Raw genomic sequence first — 20,468 nt, forward strand, 5'->3', positions numbered from 1 at the left:
AGAAGTAAAATTATGCTCAACCCTCAACTTGAAATTTTGTGTGCTATTTCAAGAATTGTTTTTTTTAATTTATCTAAATGTAAATAGTGCTGCAAACTGTTTTCGGAAGCACAAGGTGGGTTTGATTCTTTGCTTGCCCTAGTGTGAAGCGGAAAGAAGTGCCTCATCTCAAAATCAAAAACGCACAGAATTGATGACAGAAGGGAATTGGACTCTTTGGTTATTTATAGAATGTTAATCTTGTGATTATACTAATCAGAATCATTATTTACGTGGTGCCTGTTTGCTCAAGCATTATAGCCATCCCTCAAAGACACTCTGAAAGGCACAAACTATTTGATTCTATGTTTGCTGAAATACAAAGCACGTATGTCTGAATCATTTTAGGATGGTCATCCCTGGCATTGCTGTATGCACAGTTACAGAGTAAAAGCTGTTGAAGTGAATGGCAAAGTCACTGTTTTGTTCAATAAAACTGAGAACTGTTTCACATGAAAATGATTTAAATAAAATTAAATACCAGGCAATCAAATAAAGCCTGCTTTTAGCAGGATTCTTTGGCCACAAAGGTTAAGGATGCTGAGGGCAACAAAGAAAATCGAAAGGATGCAGTATGGGGTAGCAGAATACACCAGGATTGTGGTGACACTCTAAATTTCTGTAGTCCACCAGAAGGATGCATGAATCTCATCCAACACCATGTGGATTGTCTTCTTGATGGATGGGAACAGCAATGCTGGGTCACTTATGCTTATGGGCTGTAAAGCCCATCTGGCTCTAGAGCAAAGGCATTTGTAGAACAGTGCTGTGAAACCCCTCATGAATGCTATAGAAATAAAAAAACCCAACAACACTTACTCTTTAGTGCTGGTCAATCTGTGATTCGGTATTGGAGAGATACAAGGTGGAAGCAGGCATGAAGCTGAAGGATCCTCCAGGCGCTGCTTCTTGCTTTCAACAAAGGTATCCAGGCTTTCTGTCTGCTTTAACAAGAAAGGTACAGCTTGAAATATCCAGCATCTATGCACAATTTTACTCGTCATTAAGAGGAGCTCGGGAATCTCAGTGTTACATTTTTTCTTTACAGCAGAAGCATTTAAAATACTGCTAAAATACTAAGAGAAGTGAAAGCCACCTGAAATCAGGGCTAAAACGTGCTCCAAACACATGACGTGAAGTTATATAACAAGCGACACAGCCAGATAATTAGGAAGCAAAACACCTCATGTGCTATAGTTATCTGCTGTAGTGCACTAGAATTTAATTAATAATTCAGATGGAATGACTTGATAGCACCAAAACTCACTCAAGTAAATAGCTTCTACTCATTGACTTAATGGAACTTGATGGGAAAACTTCCTTGAGTAAGTATTCCTCACAGGACTAAAAGTCTACAGGACTGAGTGGAGATAGGCATTAACAGCGATAGCTGGTTTAAAATTTGCTTTGAAAGATTCCCTGATGCATGACTTTTGTGCCTGAACTAGGATGATACAAGCAAAGCCGATTACTGCTCTGTCACTGGAACCTTCATATCAGCCTTCAAGCCCACTAGTAGATGGCTAAAATAAATCTTTTAATAGCATGATTTTGAAACACAAATCAGGCTCTCCCTACCCTGTTTTTAACTGTTGATATACCCTCAAGCCATCCTAAGTGGTTTGTTTTCCCTTGGATAGCAGTAAACAGTCACAAAGCATCTGAATGGGCTGTTTCAGAGGGTAGCTTATGTGTGTGCAGTCCCAGGGTGAGATTCCTCATTTGGTTACTTTCTGATTCCAAGCTCCAACTAATGAAATTATGAGGTTCCAACTTTCATATAACCCTTTTTCTTTTCCCTGGGAGCCCACAGTTGCCAACACTATACTCATGTTTTAGGCAAGACTTTCTCCCCATCATACAGATGCTCTACTAAAGTTACCTAGCAAGGTTTTTGTATAGTTAATACACACCCTGGTGTACTCATACATACACATAAGCATGGACATTGATACAGCTCTTTCCTCTTTCTTTTCTCCTTCCTTCTTACATTTCTGCTTTTAGTGTACAGCTAGAATATAAATTGAATAAAAACCTGCTAGGTTTACTCATGTGATTACTCCTACTTTAATACAACAGGGAAGGAGCCAGTGCAGTGACTCATGTAGGCAGCAGTACAGACCCTCCGTCTGTCTGGCATTGTCTGTCTTTGTCTTGTATTAACTGTCTCATACCACCGGACTACTCAAACTCAGGGTTTCAAGAAGTCCACTAGAACAGACAGCTGGAGTCACATTCACAGTGATTTATAAAATTTGGGGTAAAAATAAAATACACTATGATGACTTCTTGCAGACAGACCAGAGCACAACCATTTCAGCTGGAAAAACTGGCTACAAAAATGCATTTGTTATCTAAAACTTCAGTTTCTTTTCTGAAAACACATTTAGTCTGAAGTACACTGTCACATCCCACAAGATAGGATACCCTTGGGCATAAATAACATAAACCACAAAAACCATAATGCATTATGTCAAAATATATTTGCTTTTTCAGGTAGTGGTGTAGAGAAAGCAGCTAGTTAAGCAAATGACATTTCTATGAAATCACATTTGTTTGTACACCAAAACAACACAAAGACCAAATTCACCAGGAGCATAAGCAAGAACCACTCCATTGACTGTAATGAAGCTGTGCCTGTTCAAGCCAGCAGTGACAATGCCTTAATTCTGCAGACAGTAAAACCTGCCTTCCAAGTAGAAGTCACATTTTCTGGGTATGGCTAAACCCACAGTAATACAAACTCATCACTGGGAACCATTCTGCAGATTACAAAACACAGGAAGTTAATGGGCGAGCAAACAAAGTGGGAAAGCTTGTAAGACCACTTGGAAAAAAAAAAAAAGCATTGTTCATTGATTTTGACAGCTGGAGGGTTTGTTTTTTTTCCCTCCACTAGTTTCAATGTTAATTTGTAATGCACTTGTAAATCTATATCTTTTGTAACAACAATAAAGCTGTAGTGTTATGATGCCTCCTTCCAGCCCTGCTGCAGAGGCAGTGAGGTATCACTGACGGCAGTCTTGACCTCCAGGATGCACAGAAATTCCGAGTTTTCCTCCCAAACAATGAAAACAACTTACCTTGTGTTTCCTTTTGGATTTTGTGGGTGGTTTTTCAGCTGCTGGGGTAGGGGACTCTCGAGATGGTCGCCTGTGTTTCACATTTGCCTCTCTTGGTTCACTTTTCACAGATGTAGTCTCAAAAGGCTCTTGTCCAGGTATCCTAGAGAGTAAACTAAGGTCTATTTTCACCCACAGAGATTTGAGCTCTTCATATTCTCTCAGTGGAGACAGAAGTTCATTTTGTACGATTGGGATAGGAGAAAAGAGCTGTTCCTCCAAGTCGTTGCTGGTCTGGTCAATGGATGTGTTGCTGCCATTGCTAGTTAAACTACTTACGCTGAGGATGTTACTGCCAGCGTCCTTCACTTTGACGCCATTGCCAGACCCCGTGCAAGCTGGCAATATCTTAGCCTGCAAGCTCTCCTCCTGGTCTGTATTTGAGTCAGAAGTAGATGAATCTGTTTCAATGAATTCCCGGGACTTAGGGACAATTTTGCTGGGGCCTCTGTACTTTTTCTTCTCTGAAGTGAGACCTGTGCTAGTTCGTGGTTCTTTCCTTGGAGCAGTCTTCCCAACTGCTGCTTTAGTTCGAACCTTTGGCTGCTCGGGGGGTTCCTGTGTTTCTTTTTCTTTGGGAGTGTTGCTGGTATTATTTGGTTTGGGCCAGTTATACTCTTCTACACTGGAAGTCCTTTCTACCTTTTTGGGTTGCTTTTTCCCAGTAGTCCTTTGTGAAGTTGGCTCATTATGAGCTGGTGACTTCTGCTTGGAGCTTTTTGCCTCTGGGGTTTTCTGGGCAACCCGTGGTTTGGCTTTCTCTCGGATGGGACTAAGGATTGCCCGGTCTTTGGAATCGGCTGGGGGCAGGCTGCTGTTGAGCTTCCCTTTGTTTGGCCCTTCGGCCTGCTGGTTGCTCTGAGCCTGGGAGCTGGTCTCGCTGTGAGGCTCATTTTGATTGTTGATGATGGTCTTGTTATGGGGGTTCACTTTATTTAGCCATTTATCCAGCTGCCATTTGTTTGTAGAGGGAGGTTCAGGCTGCAGTTTGAAGAATGACAAGGAACATATCTCAGACAGAGGCAATGCTTTTCCCTTTAAATAAGAATGTTTTAAATGTACCCTTTTATTTCAGTCAAATTGTGGTGACTGCTAGTTTTATGGGAGTATTTATGGAGTATTTATGGTTAATTAGGCTTCCTTATCTGGTTTACAATGTGGCCCTGGAGAAATTTAATACAACTAAAAAGTTTAGCTGGTCCCTGAAGACATAGTTTTGTCATGTTGCCTTTCCTTAGTCCCAGCTGAATACTGTGTCAATAAAATCTTCTCTAGCTACTGGCAAAAATCTAAATATTTCTTTAAAGCAATTCAAATGTAGGCCAGAAGGATTCTTCCAAAAGCTAGAATGACTATATGGGTCATACACATAAATCTGTAAAGGGATAAAAAAGTCAACAGCATGAAACAGCACAGAATTCCAACATTCTCCTAAGAGGGAGCAGGATTTAACTCCCTTCCATACTTTCCCTCTGAGTCCCCACTGGTGAGGAGCTGAGGTGAGCACACAACTTTACCTCTGGCGTGGCACTGCGCGACTCCTCGTTGCACTCACTGTCACTGGAGCTGCTCTCGCTGTCAGAGTCGGACTCAGAGCTGCTCTCGGACTCGCTGGAGCTGCCGGAGCCGCCACTGGAATGGGCCAAGCCACTTGAGTGTGCCGTTGGCACTGGCAGGCTGCTGTGGGGAGAAGATCCTCAGGTGTCAGTATGCTGCTTGTCTTTTTTTTAAGTGTTGTTCTGGGGTGAGCCACCCAGGGAACCCTGTTCACACTGACTTTCCTTGATGTCAACCCACTCTCCTGCAGTACAGTCCAAACGAAAGCTCCAGTGGCCATGCCTCCATGTAACCACCAAAGGAGCTGGTCAGGTTTATGCTTCATGGGACACACTGATAATGGTGTTAATAACACCATCATCATCACCCTCAAATGAGAAACACTTCAGTGGCACAAGCCTGAGCTTATTAGCCCAATGATTGTGAAAACTAACAATCACACTTAAATAATTCATTAATGGAATCATGGTTTCTTCATTTTTTGCCAGTTCATTTATAATTTATGATCAAAGGAAGGACATCAGGCAACTAATATTGGGCAGGGCATTTTAAAAAATTAATTTTAATGAATACTTCTACACTGCAGAATACAAAACCTCCACATTTTTGACGAGTCTCCAGGGACTGCCCAGGAATTTTTTATTTATACCTGTTTTTTCTCTCATGTTTATGATAATGCAGTGAGAAAATGGCAATAATGCTGAAACTAAACCTCTCTATGAAATCTGTTTTTCTACATGTTCAACTGTCCTCCAAGGTGTGTTTACCAGCAGTGCACTGGGTGTCATTGTTTTTCCACAGCATTTATTTCTGAACTGAGAGGCTGGATGACCCCACTACAGAATTCTGCCATTCTGAGTCTTTATGAACTCATCTTTAATTTAAACATTTTCTTTTTCTTTTCTTGTGTCACAGAGATAACCGTAAAGTTTTATGTCTCTTAAGCTGATCTATACAGAGACCTTTTGATGATTGATTTTAAATTTGTGAGGCTGACAAAGCAAAGTGTTTGAAAATTGACACCATTTGCTAGTACTCCTTTATGGATATTCAATACTTCACCTTAATATATCATATGTTGCGTGTCCCTTATTGAGTGATCCAGAGATGCCTAGAAGTTACAATGTAGCTCTGCCTTGCTTTCTGCTATCTACTTTTCTACTTTCCCTTAAGAAGGATTCAAGTAAGCCAGATATATGTCCATCTTCCCCTTCCAATCTCAGAGGCTATATGCATCAAGATGCCCTCTTAAAAATGCACAGTAACCAAGAAACTGAAAGTTGGAAAAGCCAGAAAAAATCTGTTGTGTGACCCTGCTCTGCTAGAATCTTTACAAGTACTGCCATTGGCTTTTGTGACAGTAATAGATGGTCTTTAATTTTCTTCTTACACTAAGCTACTTCCTCTCTCCCTCCTTGTTGGTAAACCTATCCCTTACACTGCAGTTGGTAACATAACTGTCTCTTTGAGCATTGCAATGGTCCTGCAGTGCCCATTGACAAAACAGCTTGGTGCTTTAAGGTGCATTAATGAAAGAAAATTACTCACTTGGGTAATTGCTACAGATCACTAACTTTGCTGCTCATTAAGTGGTATACTTTTTTTTCTTTGTTCTTCTTATAGAGGCTCTTCACTCAACTGACTCAAATAGAGCCACTTTAAAAATTTCAGCAGGAAGTAACAGGTAAATTAGAATTAGAGAGGATTTGAAAACTGTGGGCATTTACAAAAGTATTATGGAAAACTAAACATTACCGAATAACAACAAAGCCAGATCTAGCACTTTGTATTTAATGCCATTATTTTTGGTAACCACTTGTACACTTGTTCTTCTTTCATTATACAACCCCTTTCAGTGAAGCTCAAGAAAGTGTAGGGAAATAGAATTTTTCACTTCTTTTTTACAGTAAACAAGAAAACAGAAAAATAGAGGAAAAGTGAATGTATTTGAAGAGGAGAAGGGGAGTTTGCTTTTCAACTAAATCTTGTAAATTTGGTCTTAAATTTTCTATTTGGAAAACATTGAAAGTAGATAAAACCAGACTTTTCCTACTCCATTATAATTATTTCCAAGAAGAAAAACAAAACAACAAAACAAAACCAACCAAACAACCACAAAGCAAATGAAAATAAAAACAACAGGGAAAAAAGTAAAGGATTCCCAAACTGTGGGGGGTAAACATGCCAATTCCATTCTAAAATACAAAAATAGAACCTTAATTTTGGGGGAAAAAAATTATTTATGGACTTATCAGAACAAGAAAGTTGTAATTTAGAAATCACTTTATCCCTAAATCTGAGAGCCTCATCTGTTTCACTTCTATTTTTTGTTTACATCCCAAAATGGAAGTGAACATGGCACTTTAATGTTTCATCCTTCCTGAAAACTCCAGTTCCCACAATCCTGCTTGTGAAGACAAAGAGATGTTTAATGCTCAGCAGCCTCCTTGAGGGCTCAGGGCTGGGCATACAGCTGCCTGGCACATGCTGGTTCTACAGAGAAGAGCAATGACCATGGCTGCACCAAGCTGGTGAGCCATCAGCCGTGTCCCCTGTGGGTCACTTCCTGCTGAGAATTGATGCACCTTTGTAGCAGGGCATGTACAAACCTGTACCAGACTCACAGTGACAAGGCTCCTCACCTGGGGCAGGCAGGGTTTAAAAGCTACAAAAGGATGTGTGTGGGACTGCTCACACATTTGTGCAGATCTGCCTAAGAAAATGCTGTGTTGTCAGTGCTGCCAAGTTTGCTCTCATTAACTGATTTAAAGAATATCAGCTCTCACAATAGATCAAAGAAGGAAAAGGCAGTGTCCCAGCAGCTAAGGCCAGACCTCTCTAGGCTTTACACACAATCTGTGTCTTTTAGCACTCTGGAAGAGAACTGACACTGTAGTGGGATGCACTTACACAAAACAACTGGAGTTGTACTGTAGCAGAGTGCAACTGTCTGACAAAGAACTCAAAGGGCAAGAATAAAACCATGGAAATAGGTGGCAGCTCCAACCTGGCTGTATTTTCTTTCTTTCTGCACATCAGCCTCCAAAAAAGTTGTCGCATGCCAAACATTACTGAATAACACAGCTCAGCAAGCTTGCAGGAACCAGACAGACTCAAAATAATGTTTTTCATACAAAACACAATGAGGTCATATTTGTCTTTCATCTGGGATAATAAAATTATGTCTTGGCTACACTGGGCGGTTTCATGCTGAAAGCATCACTGCTGATCTACATTTTTAAAGTAGAAGCATTTTGTATGCTTTGCAAAACAATCAGATAAGACCCAAAATATCTATTCTATCATTTCACCATCCTACAGGTAGAGAGACCTTGCACATAGCTACATGCACAATCAAGTTTTAATAATGCTGTTCACTAGAACAGTAGAAAATCTACATACAAGTGCATGGAAAAAAAGAAAACCCAAACACATTTGCTTCCAATAAAGTTAATTTAGTGGAGAGATTCTGGGTTGTCTTCTGCTTGTTTTGGTTTTTTTCTTAAATAAAATGTATCTTTTAGTTCAAAGGAACAGATTCATTTGCACTCTTCCCAAAGACTTGGTTGTCTTTAAAGTTAAATCACATCTTTTAAAAGTTGCTGGGATTGATTCTGAAAATGTGCATTCAAGCGGCTGTTATACACATAAATTTGGCTTCTTCACAAAGTATCAACTACATGAACTGGCCTCAAAGCAAGCTTTGTGGTGTTGCTAAGATCCAGTCAAGGAATGCCAGCCTGGACAAGGTTTAAAATGGATTTAAAATATTTTATCATCAGACACAAGCCCTCAAAGTGACTAAAGGGGGCAGGAAGCACTCTTGAATTTGAAACATTGAATTTTTATTTCCCAGCAGGAGATGAGCACTCGTGTTGTTTCTCAGTGTTTGGGTGGACAGTGTTTCTATTTCATTTGAACTGGGAAAAAAATTAATAAAAACAATGCTACACAATGAAACACAGTATTGTTTGGGTAAATAACACTTAGAAGAAAGTCAGTTCATTATTATCACTTGAGATTGGAGGCTCCTACTGAGACCAGTGACCCGCTGTGCTGGGATCTGTGTAAATACATGATGAGACACAGTCCTTGGGCCAAAGAGCTCACAATCCAAACACACAGAGCAAACATTAGAGGTATTACAATCATCCTCATACTCAGTGCTGGCCTGTCACATTCTCTAAGTGCAAGACCTCTCTACAGATAATGGAAACATCAGGTTTGTTTTCCTTTTAATTTTGTTCTCCCCATTTTCCAAGCCCTGTGCTCAGCACTTGAGCTGAATCCTGCTCTGCCCTTACCCAGAGTCCATGGGAGTGCTACCTGGGAGGGAAAGCACACATGTGACTCAGCAGCAAGGACCCCCATTACTCAGGACAAATGGATCAGTATTTATTTACCTCTCTCCAAAGTAGCTTCTCCTGTGCCAAGGAGATGAGAGACACTGGAGTGACACCCATACTGTAGGTGGGAAGAGAACCATGATGATATCTGTAGCTGCCTGCAGGCTGCTAAGCTACTCTCCTCCCTGCTGTCAAACAATGAAGCAGACAGAAAAGACCTGTATGTCTGAAAGCAATTTGGAAGGAAGCTCTTCTGCAGCACTTTCACCTACCTCCCTTCTTTGCTTTTGCAGCACACGACATGTCCCCTGCACTTGCTGCTTGGCAGCATGACTCTGCGCAGCACAGGCAAAGTATGACATGAGAAATGTCTTGAAGGAAGGGACAAACACAGCTATCACCAGTACCTGAGAGGGGTTTTCAGTACTTGTTGAGCTCAAGTTTAGCAGAGCAGCTAAGGCATGGAGGTGTCTGCCTGTGGATGGCCCCAGGTGAGGAAATCCATCAAGTTCATCACACGCCAACCATCTTTCTTTCACTGGTATGAGTAATCTGCCTAAATTTCAATGTCACCCTGCAGCTTGTCTGTTTTTTACCTCTTGGGTTACTTTCCCAAAGCAAATCAAAGCAGACATAGCATTATTATGTGCCTGGATTATTATGCTGACTGGAGAACTGAAGGACCAACATGCAGTTTAAGCTGGTTTTGTTGTTGTTGTCATCTAGACTATTGTACTATTTTCAACACATCATTTACTCGGCTGTCGTAATAAATAATTTCAGGACTAAACTTGGTAGTTACAACAAAGATAATGTGAAATACTAAAACTCATTAAGCTCTGATATGAAAAATAACAAACTTTGTACCCTGCAAATACACACGAAAAAGAAAGGAAAAAAAAAGTTGTGTAATTCAATGAATGCAGCAAAACTCATCAAGGAACAAAAATTCCCAACAAGTCCTCAGCTATCTTCCTGAACTTTTCACCAATTGATGTAATCATGTTAATTGCTGTGAAGAGAATTTGGCAAATAGACGCTGCCCTCCAACAATAGGTTTATTCATTCCAACCCTTCCTTTTTAGGGTAAGGATGAATTGGCCACTTGTTCCGTTGCTCTACCCAGAAATCAAAATGTAAACGTTGAGAAAGCAGAGTGCTGCTGGGCAGTGGGAAATTGTAGATGGGAACTGACCAGTGAGTCAACAGTATGTCAATGCTGGCAATGTATTTTCACAAGAAGCAGCGCTCTACAAAGGTTGCTTTACTGCACAGGCTATTTTTAGGGAAAGTTCAACCAATGAAATCTGGAAAGGGGAAGGTCTATGCTGGAAAACTCACTACGGACTTGACAGAATGGTTGATCTTTATGTTGAGGCACTGGATTTGGACTTGGATGAATTTTGCTTTGTGTCTGAGAAGAAAATACGCCTGTGCTGTTCCTGCTGATGTTGCCTATCCTTAATCTGACCCGTCTATTTAAAAAGCAAATTCCTCAGAACAAAGACTCTGATTGCACAGGGCACTGAAAAGTGGACATCCAGCTCTGAGCAAGACTTTTGTGCAATATGCCTGCTACTCCAGCACCTACTGAGTAGATGCTAACACTCACTCCTGTAGGGATAATGTTCTACTCATTCTGCTCCATACTGAGAGAAGAGATAGAGAAACAAACTGGCTTCACCTTTTCAAAAGCTAGATCAGTTTCTCCTCCAGCATCTTTCTCCAGAACAACTATGAACCTGAGTAGAATTACTAGGAGTGAACTAGGCTCACTGAATTCTGTGTAATGTTCAAAGGAGACTGCTTCATTATTCTAGCAGATAATAATAGAGCAGCACCTAGCAGATTAATATTTAGTGTCAGAATTTAATACCATAACTGTTCAATAACCAAGTTTTATTTCTCTTCTATTCTCACATCATTATCAGGAAGTAATATTCTCTTCTAATTTGAAAGGGGGCTGCCATTTTTTAGTAATGAATTGTTCATATCTATATCTTCAAACTTATATATGACTGCCATTAGATTGCTTTTTAAAGAAAAGAATTGCTCTGAATGATTTGCTCACTGCCTTCCCATTGGTTGGTATTAAATTATTTATCATCAGGCTGGTAGGATTTAAATCTAAACTTTCAAAGATTGGGTTGACACAGGAACTGAAAATGTGTACCAAGTCCTTTTAAAATATTAATCAGCACCCAGGTCAATGAAATGAAATAAGGTATGGAAACTGTTACTTTGGCTAACATTAGCAAGCATAGTAAGACATCACTTGTGATGGTGCTTTCATGTCAAAACATGTGGAAAGGGAAAACCTCTCTAATATGTTATTCAGGATGTGGCAGCTGATCTGCCTGTATCAATCCTGAACACTGTAATGCAAAGAGCACTTCTGATTTATTTTGAGGGGGAGTGTAATTTACAAGATGTTCTATGTAAAAAGCCACATTCTCATTTTACTGTGTTCAAAAGTAACAGTTTTAATCAAAGACTGTTTATAATGGGGTTGATAAGAGTTACTGAAACAGACTTTTTCCACTTACATATAAACCTTTTATATTTCCAGCTTTAAAGACCATAAAAAAGGATAGTAAAGATGAAAGAAATAAAAAGAATGACAGAGCTAACTCCTATGAGCCACAATCCATGTCAAAGCAGAACGAAAGTGATTGACAGCTTGCATTAGTAATGAATAGAGTGGGGAAAAGCTGCCAAGAATCTGTAACAAGGTCAAAGCCTTCCAATAAAGAATTACATTAGCCACAAATCCTAGGTGGAACTGTGTATATACATCTGCAATGTGACCTTAACCATGGTAGTGTTTCTACTGTCCTATTCTGACCCTTTTCCAGGTTTTATTCCTTGGCTACAGTAAATTCTGACTTTTTATCAAACCTGCTGTAAAAAACAGGTATAACATATCAAACTGCCTGTGAAATTCTAAAAAACAAATGGAAGAGCAGGATTTTAATGGCACATGCCTAACAGTGCACATAAAAAACTTTCTGAACTATTGGTATGGTAATCGCTCTCCTCACAATTTCACAGCACTCTTATACACACTTGACATGGAAGAAAGGGGATTTTGCATATTAAAAGCAATATTGTATCCATGATTTGTGCATGCATCACCCTGCTCACCTCAGAGTTAGGAAACAATTTTGTGAGCATATTATTCAGGGAATGCAATGTATGTGGACTTTTTGATGTATAATATTTTAGTGAATGGATTTAAGTGTCAGGGAGCATTATTTGTACTGTGCCCTGATGTGCTGCTGTTTGTCTGGCATCAGGAAGAACAAGAATACCATCTCTTACTGTGAGACTCCAAAGGGCCTCATTTGATATAAATGGAACCATTTTATTATATCAATATTGCCTCACTGAATCAAGTTAGATATGAGTATTGATACATAGAAACTCACTTATATTCCACAGAGGAAGTGTGGAATATTGCATCTTTCAGTACATTTTGTGAATTTCCTGTGAAAATTTAGAAGTACCCCTCTGCTGTTCATAATTTAAAGTTACCATAAAATGTTTTTTAATGAGTCACTTGTTTGCACTTTTATTTTACACATTGCAGCAGAAAGTCCAAACGTGGTCATGATAAAAAATGTCCAAAGAGAATCTTTAAAAGCAAGGTGTTGGCTATTTTCTCATTCATCTATGGCAGGAATTTAGACATATAACATTGCAAATGAAGTCCCTTGCTTGTTCTAACTCAGTTCTACTTCAGTTCTGAAAACAGAAACGGGGTTGCAGATGGATCCACATGACATCTCTAAATTCTCAACATTTCAAGTCTCATCTGCTATCTCAGGAAAGCTAATTTTACTACCCAGACCAACCAAGCAGTCAGAAAACATGAGAAAGTAGTATTTTTTTTTTCCCTTTTAACAGTGTAAGACAGCATCTCTGAGCTTGAAAAGATGCCAAAAGGCATATCCTGTTTTTTCAGAGCTTTACAGCACACATGGAATCACCTGGGCACTACATACAAGTGACACAACGTCAGCTCAAGAAACCACCTGAGGATTTACTCTCCAGGGGAATCCCCTGGGAGCAGATTTGCAGTATAACCACTTCCAGATCAAAGCAAAGAGGATGGAACTGGGAACATCAGTCTTTACAAGTCAGAGTAGGAAAAACAGCCTGCTGCAGTCTCTTAAAGACACCCCTATTTAGAAAAGGCCCAAGATTGCTCCAGCTGTGGCTATTGTCAGGAGCATGACAAGTAAAACAAGCAATGCAGAAAAGGGCACAGATAAAGACTTCAGCTGCTCACAGCAACTTCCATGCACAAAGTGTGAATGAGCAAGATTGGTGCTAGAGGAATGGTATGGGTAATAGGCATGTGCTCAAATGGTTAAGGCACAAATAATCCACCTCCATGGAGATGGTTATTGCACCCTTGCAAACAAATGCAATCCTGTGGTGATAGCACCAGTATGCCACTTTAGAAAACTAGTTTGATTCCTGTGTCTTTCTGAGATTTAATAATGGGCAAAGTAATTCAATTCCTGGCCCTTCTTCCCTGCTTTTAATATTGATGGTATTGTGAGACTACAAGCATATTTATGTTCATCAGATTTGAGCTGTAGGATAAGAGGGGCTACAGATGTACACAGACACTAATGAAAACCACAAGCAGACACTTAGTTTCACTGCTCCTGTCATAACAGTAAAAAGGAATCATCATTATTAATAATGGGCAATTACTCTGAAATAGTTTTTAAAGAAGTATTCCTAAAGGCACATGATGAATTTATGGCACACCACCAGAGCCATTCATGGGTATAAAGATGTACTCCAGCACACATGACTTGTTTCTTGAACAAGGAGAAATCTGTCTAGTGAAATATTAATAAAGCTGAATGCTGAAACAGAGGTGTCTTCCTTATAATTTATTTTAAAATGTGGTGAAAAACTCCATTTGGAGTGAAAAGATAAACCTTCTCTATATTTTTGTCTAACGTGAGCTCCTTTTAATGCTATTGATTTTTGCCAGTTACATAAGACACTGCTTTGTAGATTAAAAAAACCCAACGTATTAAATCTATTTAGGATTAAATATCACCTTGAAGGATCTTACATTAAGAACAGAGTTGAATCTTAAGCAGCATCCACCCTTAATTATGACATACATAGGTATTAAGGAAAAAAAGGTGCTTCTTTCAGTGATAAATGGACCTGAAGATCCTTCACAACATTCACTATAAATCACAAAAGGCCATTAATAAACAGTCAGAAAAAATGACAGTTACTACAAGTATCTGCTCTCATTCTTTGCCTAATACTATCAGTGTCATGTTTAAACCTGACATCTTAAATCTTCAACATGAAAACCCTTTAAGTCAAAAGGCTCAGCTATTAAACAGAATTTTCTATGCTTGTTATTTTGAATGACAGCAAAAGGAAACAGAGAATGTTTAATTCTTTAACCTTATCGGGCTGAATATCTTTCCTTTCAGAATTCTTCATCAGCAGCAAAACAAAGGGAAGATCCTATTAGCTTCCAAGCCTGCTTCTGGGATCTGGTGAGCAAATAGAGTCACCATGCCCTCAATAGGGGTTCAGGAAAAGAGAAGCTGAGTGACCACAATCCTGAGCATAAATTGTGGGGGTGCTGAAAAAAAGAATTTTTTTCAGTGTGGACAAAATACTTTAGATCTTTAGAATTAATTAAATTATTTATTCTTTAATTTTTTCTAGCAAAAAAAGCTTTTACTCTGGACAGTTATACTCCTAAGTTGCAAAAATTGTATTTTTCAACGTTACCCATCCATTTTCCTTCAGACTGATAAGGGTTATTGTATCAGCAATGATTTGTTGAAGGTCTGCCAGCAAGCAAAGGTCAGGAAGACCCAAACCACTCATGGATTCAGAGGTAAATAGGCAAATTTTGATTTCTTTTGAATTTTCATTGTTATCAATCTGATAATATAGAATAGAATAGAATAAACCAGGTTGGAAGAGACCTTCAAGATCATCGCGTCCAACCTATCATCCAACACCACCTAATCAACTAACCCATGCAACCAAGCACCCTGTCAAGTCTCCTCCTGAACACCTCCAGTGACGGCGACTCCACCACCTCCCCGGGCAGTCCATTCCAACGGGCAATCACTCTCTCCGTGTAAAACTTCCTCCTGACCTCCAGCCTGAACCTCCCCTGGTGCAGCCTGAGACTGTGTCCTCTTGTTCTGGTGCTGGCTGCCTGGGAGAAGAGACCAACCTCTGCCTGTTTACAACCCCCCTTCAGGTAGTAGTAGGTGGCATTCTTCACACATCTGCTCAGACAGCCTCAATCTCCTAATACTCTAGTGTGGCATGGTGGTTGCCTGATAGACAAGATCTGAAGCTTTCTTGCTCGTAAATGACAAAACTCAGTAGCGAGACATCGCTTTACTAGCAGAGAAGTAAAGAACTATTGACTTGTTTTCCACATTAGAATTCAAAAACCCCCACCCTCTCTAATTTTGCCTGCAGAAGCTCAGAAGCTCAAAAGCTAGCTCCTACAGTAGCAGGGAGTACAAATGGTCAGAGGTTGAGCAGGACTGACTGCTTCTGTAGCAGTGCTCCAAAGTGAACATCACTAGTGCTTGTCCTCCTACAAATGTGCAGGGAGGGACAGGGACATTGTGGCCCAGACCTAAATGTCTCACCCTAAATTTCAGATCAGGACTAAGCTACTCAGTAGTAACACTACTGGGCTTCTCTCTTTCTCTCTCACACTTTTTTTTTTCCCCCACAGTAAAACCTGCAAAGCCAGCCTGTAAGTTCAGATGCTTTCAAAACCCTGGAACAATTTAGCATCTATTTAATACTTTGTTTCCCCCTTTGCTTTTTAAATGAAACATCCCTAAATGTTCTTATAAGTGAACTGTGCAGTTGCTGCAGAGAGAAAACAGTGTGGCAGCATGTTCCTCCCACCATGCTCAAGTCGGGCTGGATTTCTGCACCAACAGACTGTCAATGGGAGTTTGACATGGGCAGGGTTTTGAAGCTGAAAGCTGTACTTGCTAGTTTTGAAGTGGAGAGGCTGTTATTTTTGCATCTGAATTCATAAAACATCACTTATCATCTAGGTTACAGATGGACTCAGGATCCCACACTTGGCTCCAGAGTTTGGATAACTCACACTGCATATCTGGGGTTTGGGTTCAAGCCCATCTTGAATATAAATTTAGAACTAAAGAAATACATGCAAATACCAGGCATATTATAAGACACTGCCAGCTGTTTTCTTCCACTTACAAGACCATTTTCTGAAAAAGCAATGTATATGGTGGAATATGGGAGTGATGACAAGCTGGTATCCCTGAGCTCGATGTGAACCTGACCTCATTCTCAAGTTTAGGGTGTCTCTTGTTCCTGACACATGCCTTCTTAGGCCTCTCAGGCTACATTCTTCATTAAGTTTATTAAGAAATGGAACAGAGTGCTCACAACCTTTTTTTGGATCTCTCCTCGAAAAATATCTGTGTTCTATCTGTGCTTAAGTGACAGCCTGCTGCTCGTTTTCCAAGAAAACCCATGCCAAAAGTCCGGATAACATTTAACTCCCAGGCTGGTATACACAGAGCTGGCCTTGTGGGTCATGTTCCCAGCTGAGTAATGGACTCGCCGTATTATCCCTGGCAAGCCTCGCAGGTTGGAATTTTCAAACAAAAGCAAACCAAATCAACTTTTGTTTTGTGATTTGATTATTTTTTAATGCTACAGTTTATTCATTTTGCTTTATTAATTTGTTGGTCCAATGGTTTTTATGTGCTGCAATTCGGAATAGGTCTCTCTCTCTCTGGTATCATGTTTTATACAGATATGGGAAATGAAATGTAAGTCTGATACAATTACGGTTGTATGCCACGCAAGACAATACTGTAAACACGACGACAGCCTGAAAAGCTGCTTAGCAAAATGATCTTAATACACGAGGCAGTGTGAAAATGTAAAAGGAATCTATAATGACAACAAAGATTAGCCATTTGCTCTCTAACCTTATTTACAGAAGCAATCAGAGGTATTCAGGTCGAGTTAATGACCCTGTCTCCAATTAATTCAATTGTCTACAAACAACACTGATGCAGTGGTTGTCTCAGAGTCTGCCACATAGTCTCTGAGGGAATACATAAGACTCCATTAAAAGTGACAATAATAATGCATTTATTACTGAAACACTATTGTATTATAAATAAATTCCTGATGTTAAATTATGCTCCACGCTTTAACAGAAATTCAATTACTGAAATAATAAAAAAGATGGTGTGTTTGCCAAGTGCTTGGACTATAATTTGGCTGCTTAGTTACCAGCAGTTGGCTGTTTTGCAGTTTCTTGTTCATAGAGTATTTCTTTTGAATAAACGCCAGACTTTTCATACAAATTTCATGAACAAGTTGCAAAATGAAATTTTGAGCTTTTGAATCCAATTATGAAAGTCATAACTAAATCTATTATTGCAAAAATATTCTTGCAAGCCCTTCTTGCTGTTGTTGGGCTCCATGTGGTAATTGAGGTAAGCACAGGTGCTGTTCATTATGGGCCATTGTGCACCATCTGAATTCTGGGAACTGAGGAATTCAGAGGGTTTCTGCTCTGTTTGTGTGAATAACAAACAGGCGTGATTCGGAGGTTGTTTGTACAAGCTTGCACATCGCTCTTCTGGGACTCCTAAGACACCTGCTTACCCTTTTGAAGCCAAAACAGTATCATTTATGTTCTGGCTATTCTTCCAACAATGATTTTTTGCAGAAGCAATGTTATTTCCCCACCCCTCTTCCCTCAGGCTGCTAGCAATGGTGGAAGTAGGAACAAAAGAAAACAAGGATAAAACAATTATTTAGTGGGGACAAGAAGCCTTAGAGAAGCTCTTTTAGGCTTGATGAGATGCAGGCAAGGAAAACCTTGTGAGAACAGAAGGAACTGCTTCTCATACTAAGCATCACTCCCTCTTTTCAACTGGTTTCCTGTGGTAGGCTGTTAAGCATAAAATCTAATTTACTTTTTCTCCTAGCACCAATCTGTCTTCTCTCTTTGGGGTTTGGCCATGTATTTATCTTGCTAATGCCTCATCCATTGTCTTCAGATGTTTTACGTGGAAGACATGAAGAGATGCATGCACCTTGCATTCTGCTATGTGACTGCAAATGAAAAACTGCTGACAGTCTTCTTACTGGATCCCATAGGTGCCTGCAGCCATATGGCAGTGTGTACGTGGGTCTTGGCTCTTTAAGGGATCGCAGACTCTCACCTCTGCATATTTCAAAACCTGCTGTCTTGACTATACATTTCTGCTGACAGTGATTATTTACTTTGCACTTTTATTTGTTGATGTATTGTTAGTACTTATCAGCAGAGATGTTATCAAAACATCTGGGGATGGAGCGTGTATGAGGAGAGCTGCAGCCAGGCAGGAAGGAAACATGGAGAGGAAGTTCTGGCAGTCTCAGTGCTAAAATGAAAGGTTCTTTTAAAGTATAATTTTTTTAAGAAAGAAGTTCTGACAGTCATTGCAGTGCAACTAAAACTGCTGCAGTTCAGGTACTTCTGGGAATATGTTGAGCTGATGGGAGATGCTATCAGGCAACATTTTGCAGAAGTCAGCAGGCACAAGACCTCCTTGAGCAAGTAAAAGATTCAGATATAATTCAACATCTGCAATATGATTTTTCAAAACTTGCAGCAACCACAGCTAGATGACTTAAGCTTTGAATTAACCCCTCTCAAAAGTCATCACCCCAAAGTCATGTTAAGACTTCTAAATGGAATTGAGCTGACAGTGAGGGACAAGGTGACATCCTATTCACAGTGTCTGACTTCATTGATGAATGGTAGTATCCTCCTTCAGCCAGAGAACCAGAAGGAATCTGAGCAGAAGTGGGTCTTGTCTTCCAGATGTGGGGCCAATTAGCCACACACTGGAAAAGGAAAGGGAGAAGGAGAAGGAAAAGGAAAAAAAGAATAAGGTAAAAAGGAAAAATTAAAAAAAGAGAAAGGAAAGAATGCAAAGCAGAAGGCAAAGGAAGATGAGAGCATTCCTCAGTTCAAAAACACTTCAGGAACTTAAGGTGAAAGCAATAATATCACAGTGGATTACATGTTGAATGAAGTTCAACAGCAAAACAACATGTGAAAGGAGGAGAAATAAGAAGAGCTTTGTTGGGGAAGGTGGAGAACAAAATTACACCCAGGCTTTAAAGCTCCAAGTCTAACATGGAGCTGAACTCCAAGCACAACCAAAAAGCTACAGAATTTGTATGCCAGTACTGTTTTTCATTGGGAGTATGCCACATTTTAATACACTGGTGTCAACTATCTGGGGTTTAGGCTTTCTTGGTGGTAACCATAAATAAGGCTTATTTATATCCTGCAGTTTGTAAGCAAACAGTGAACTGTATTTCTAGAAAAAGCTCTGCTTTCTGGCAGAAATACTTCAAGTCTCTGGGACTAGATGCAGTCCTGATTTTTACTCTGTTTTGTTCAACTTGTTTATATACACACCTAGTGCAACCATCCCCACAGGCACTTGCACTTCAGTACAATAACATGAGAGACAGAAGAAAGAGATTTTCTATGGACCTTGCTCAGCTTAGTGGCTGCTGCTTACATGTGGGACAGCTGCTCACCAGCTGAAGGAGGACAGATAGTTAAGTGGGGTAGGCAAGATAACTTGTCACAGACATTTTGTTCTTCTCAGTAAAGATGGCCAATATATGAGGGGAAACAGCCTTTACCCTTTAAAAGAAGGTAAGTGTGAACACTTGCTTTGGGTAAAAGATACCTTCACAGGCCTCCAAACCACACCTCAAATCTGTAACACAGTGCTGGACCAGGCATGACCCACAATGCCAGGTGTGGGAGGCATCAAAGGCAAAAAGAAATAATTTGCAAACATGGAGGAGTCTAAGAGAGAAAGAGTTTAAAGAAGTAATTGATGAAAGGGGCCGCAAGCCGAAGTCTGCAACAGTACAGAAGAACTAGGAGGTCTTGAGGGGAGGGCTGAGGAGATACAAGAACATAGGATTACACAGATCAGGAGAAAGAGTAGCTCTGTTGAACAAGTTTTCATTTGTGTTAGGATTGGAATAAGTAGCCCAGAGTTTTGTGGACTGAAGTTGGCCCTAGATGTCATACAGCCCTTGACCACACAATTTTTTGGAGGTATTATAGGTAGGTAACACTGTGGAAGGTATTTATACATCTGGCTGAGCAAATGCATTAGAAAGACTTATTCATCTCTAAGATTCATGACAGAAAGACTTAACAGATCACTCTGTCACTTCTTACTCCTGCTGAGGACCCTCTCTTCACCACAGAAGTTTAATTCACTAAACCTCTTCTCAACACAACCAGAGAAAGGAAAGCCTTACCATCCAAATCTTTATGTCAGCATACCTT

The 20,468-nt window shown here is 39.9% G+C and overlaps 1 protein-coding gene across 3 annotated transcripts in view; it reads right to left on the bottom strand.

Annotated features, from left to right (window-relative positions):
• AFF2 (ALF transcription elongation factor 2) overlaps positions 1–20,468 on the bottom strand; it is a 438,357-nt gene that overhangs the window by 32,436 nt on the left and 385,453 nt on the right. For 2 of the 3 annotated variants that reach the window (XM_068152207.1, XM_068152205.1), the window contains exons 10-12: positions 4,679–4,841; positions 3,123–4,142; positions 859–983 (exon numbers count right to left, since the gene is read on the bottom strand). In XM_068152207.1, the coding sequence (XP_068008308.1) occupies positions 859–983; positions 3,123–4,142; positions 4,679–4,841 (1,308 nt within the window). The remainder of the gene's footprint in view (positions 1–858; positions 984–3,122; positions 4,143–4,678; positions 4,842–20,468) is intronic. The other variant, XM_068152206.1, reaches the window with a different exon arrangement.

The sequence above is a fragment of the Melanerpes formicivorus genome, unplaced genomic scaffold, assembly GCF_026170545.1.
Source record: "Melanerpes formicivorus ecotype bairdi unplaced genomic scaffold, bMelFor1.0.p_v2 SCAF_22, whole genome shotgun sequence".
Classification (NCBI taxonomy): Eukaryota; Metazoa; Chordata; class Aves; order Piciformes; family Picidae; genus Melanerpes; species Melanerpes formicivorus.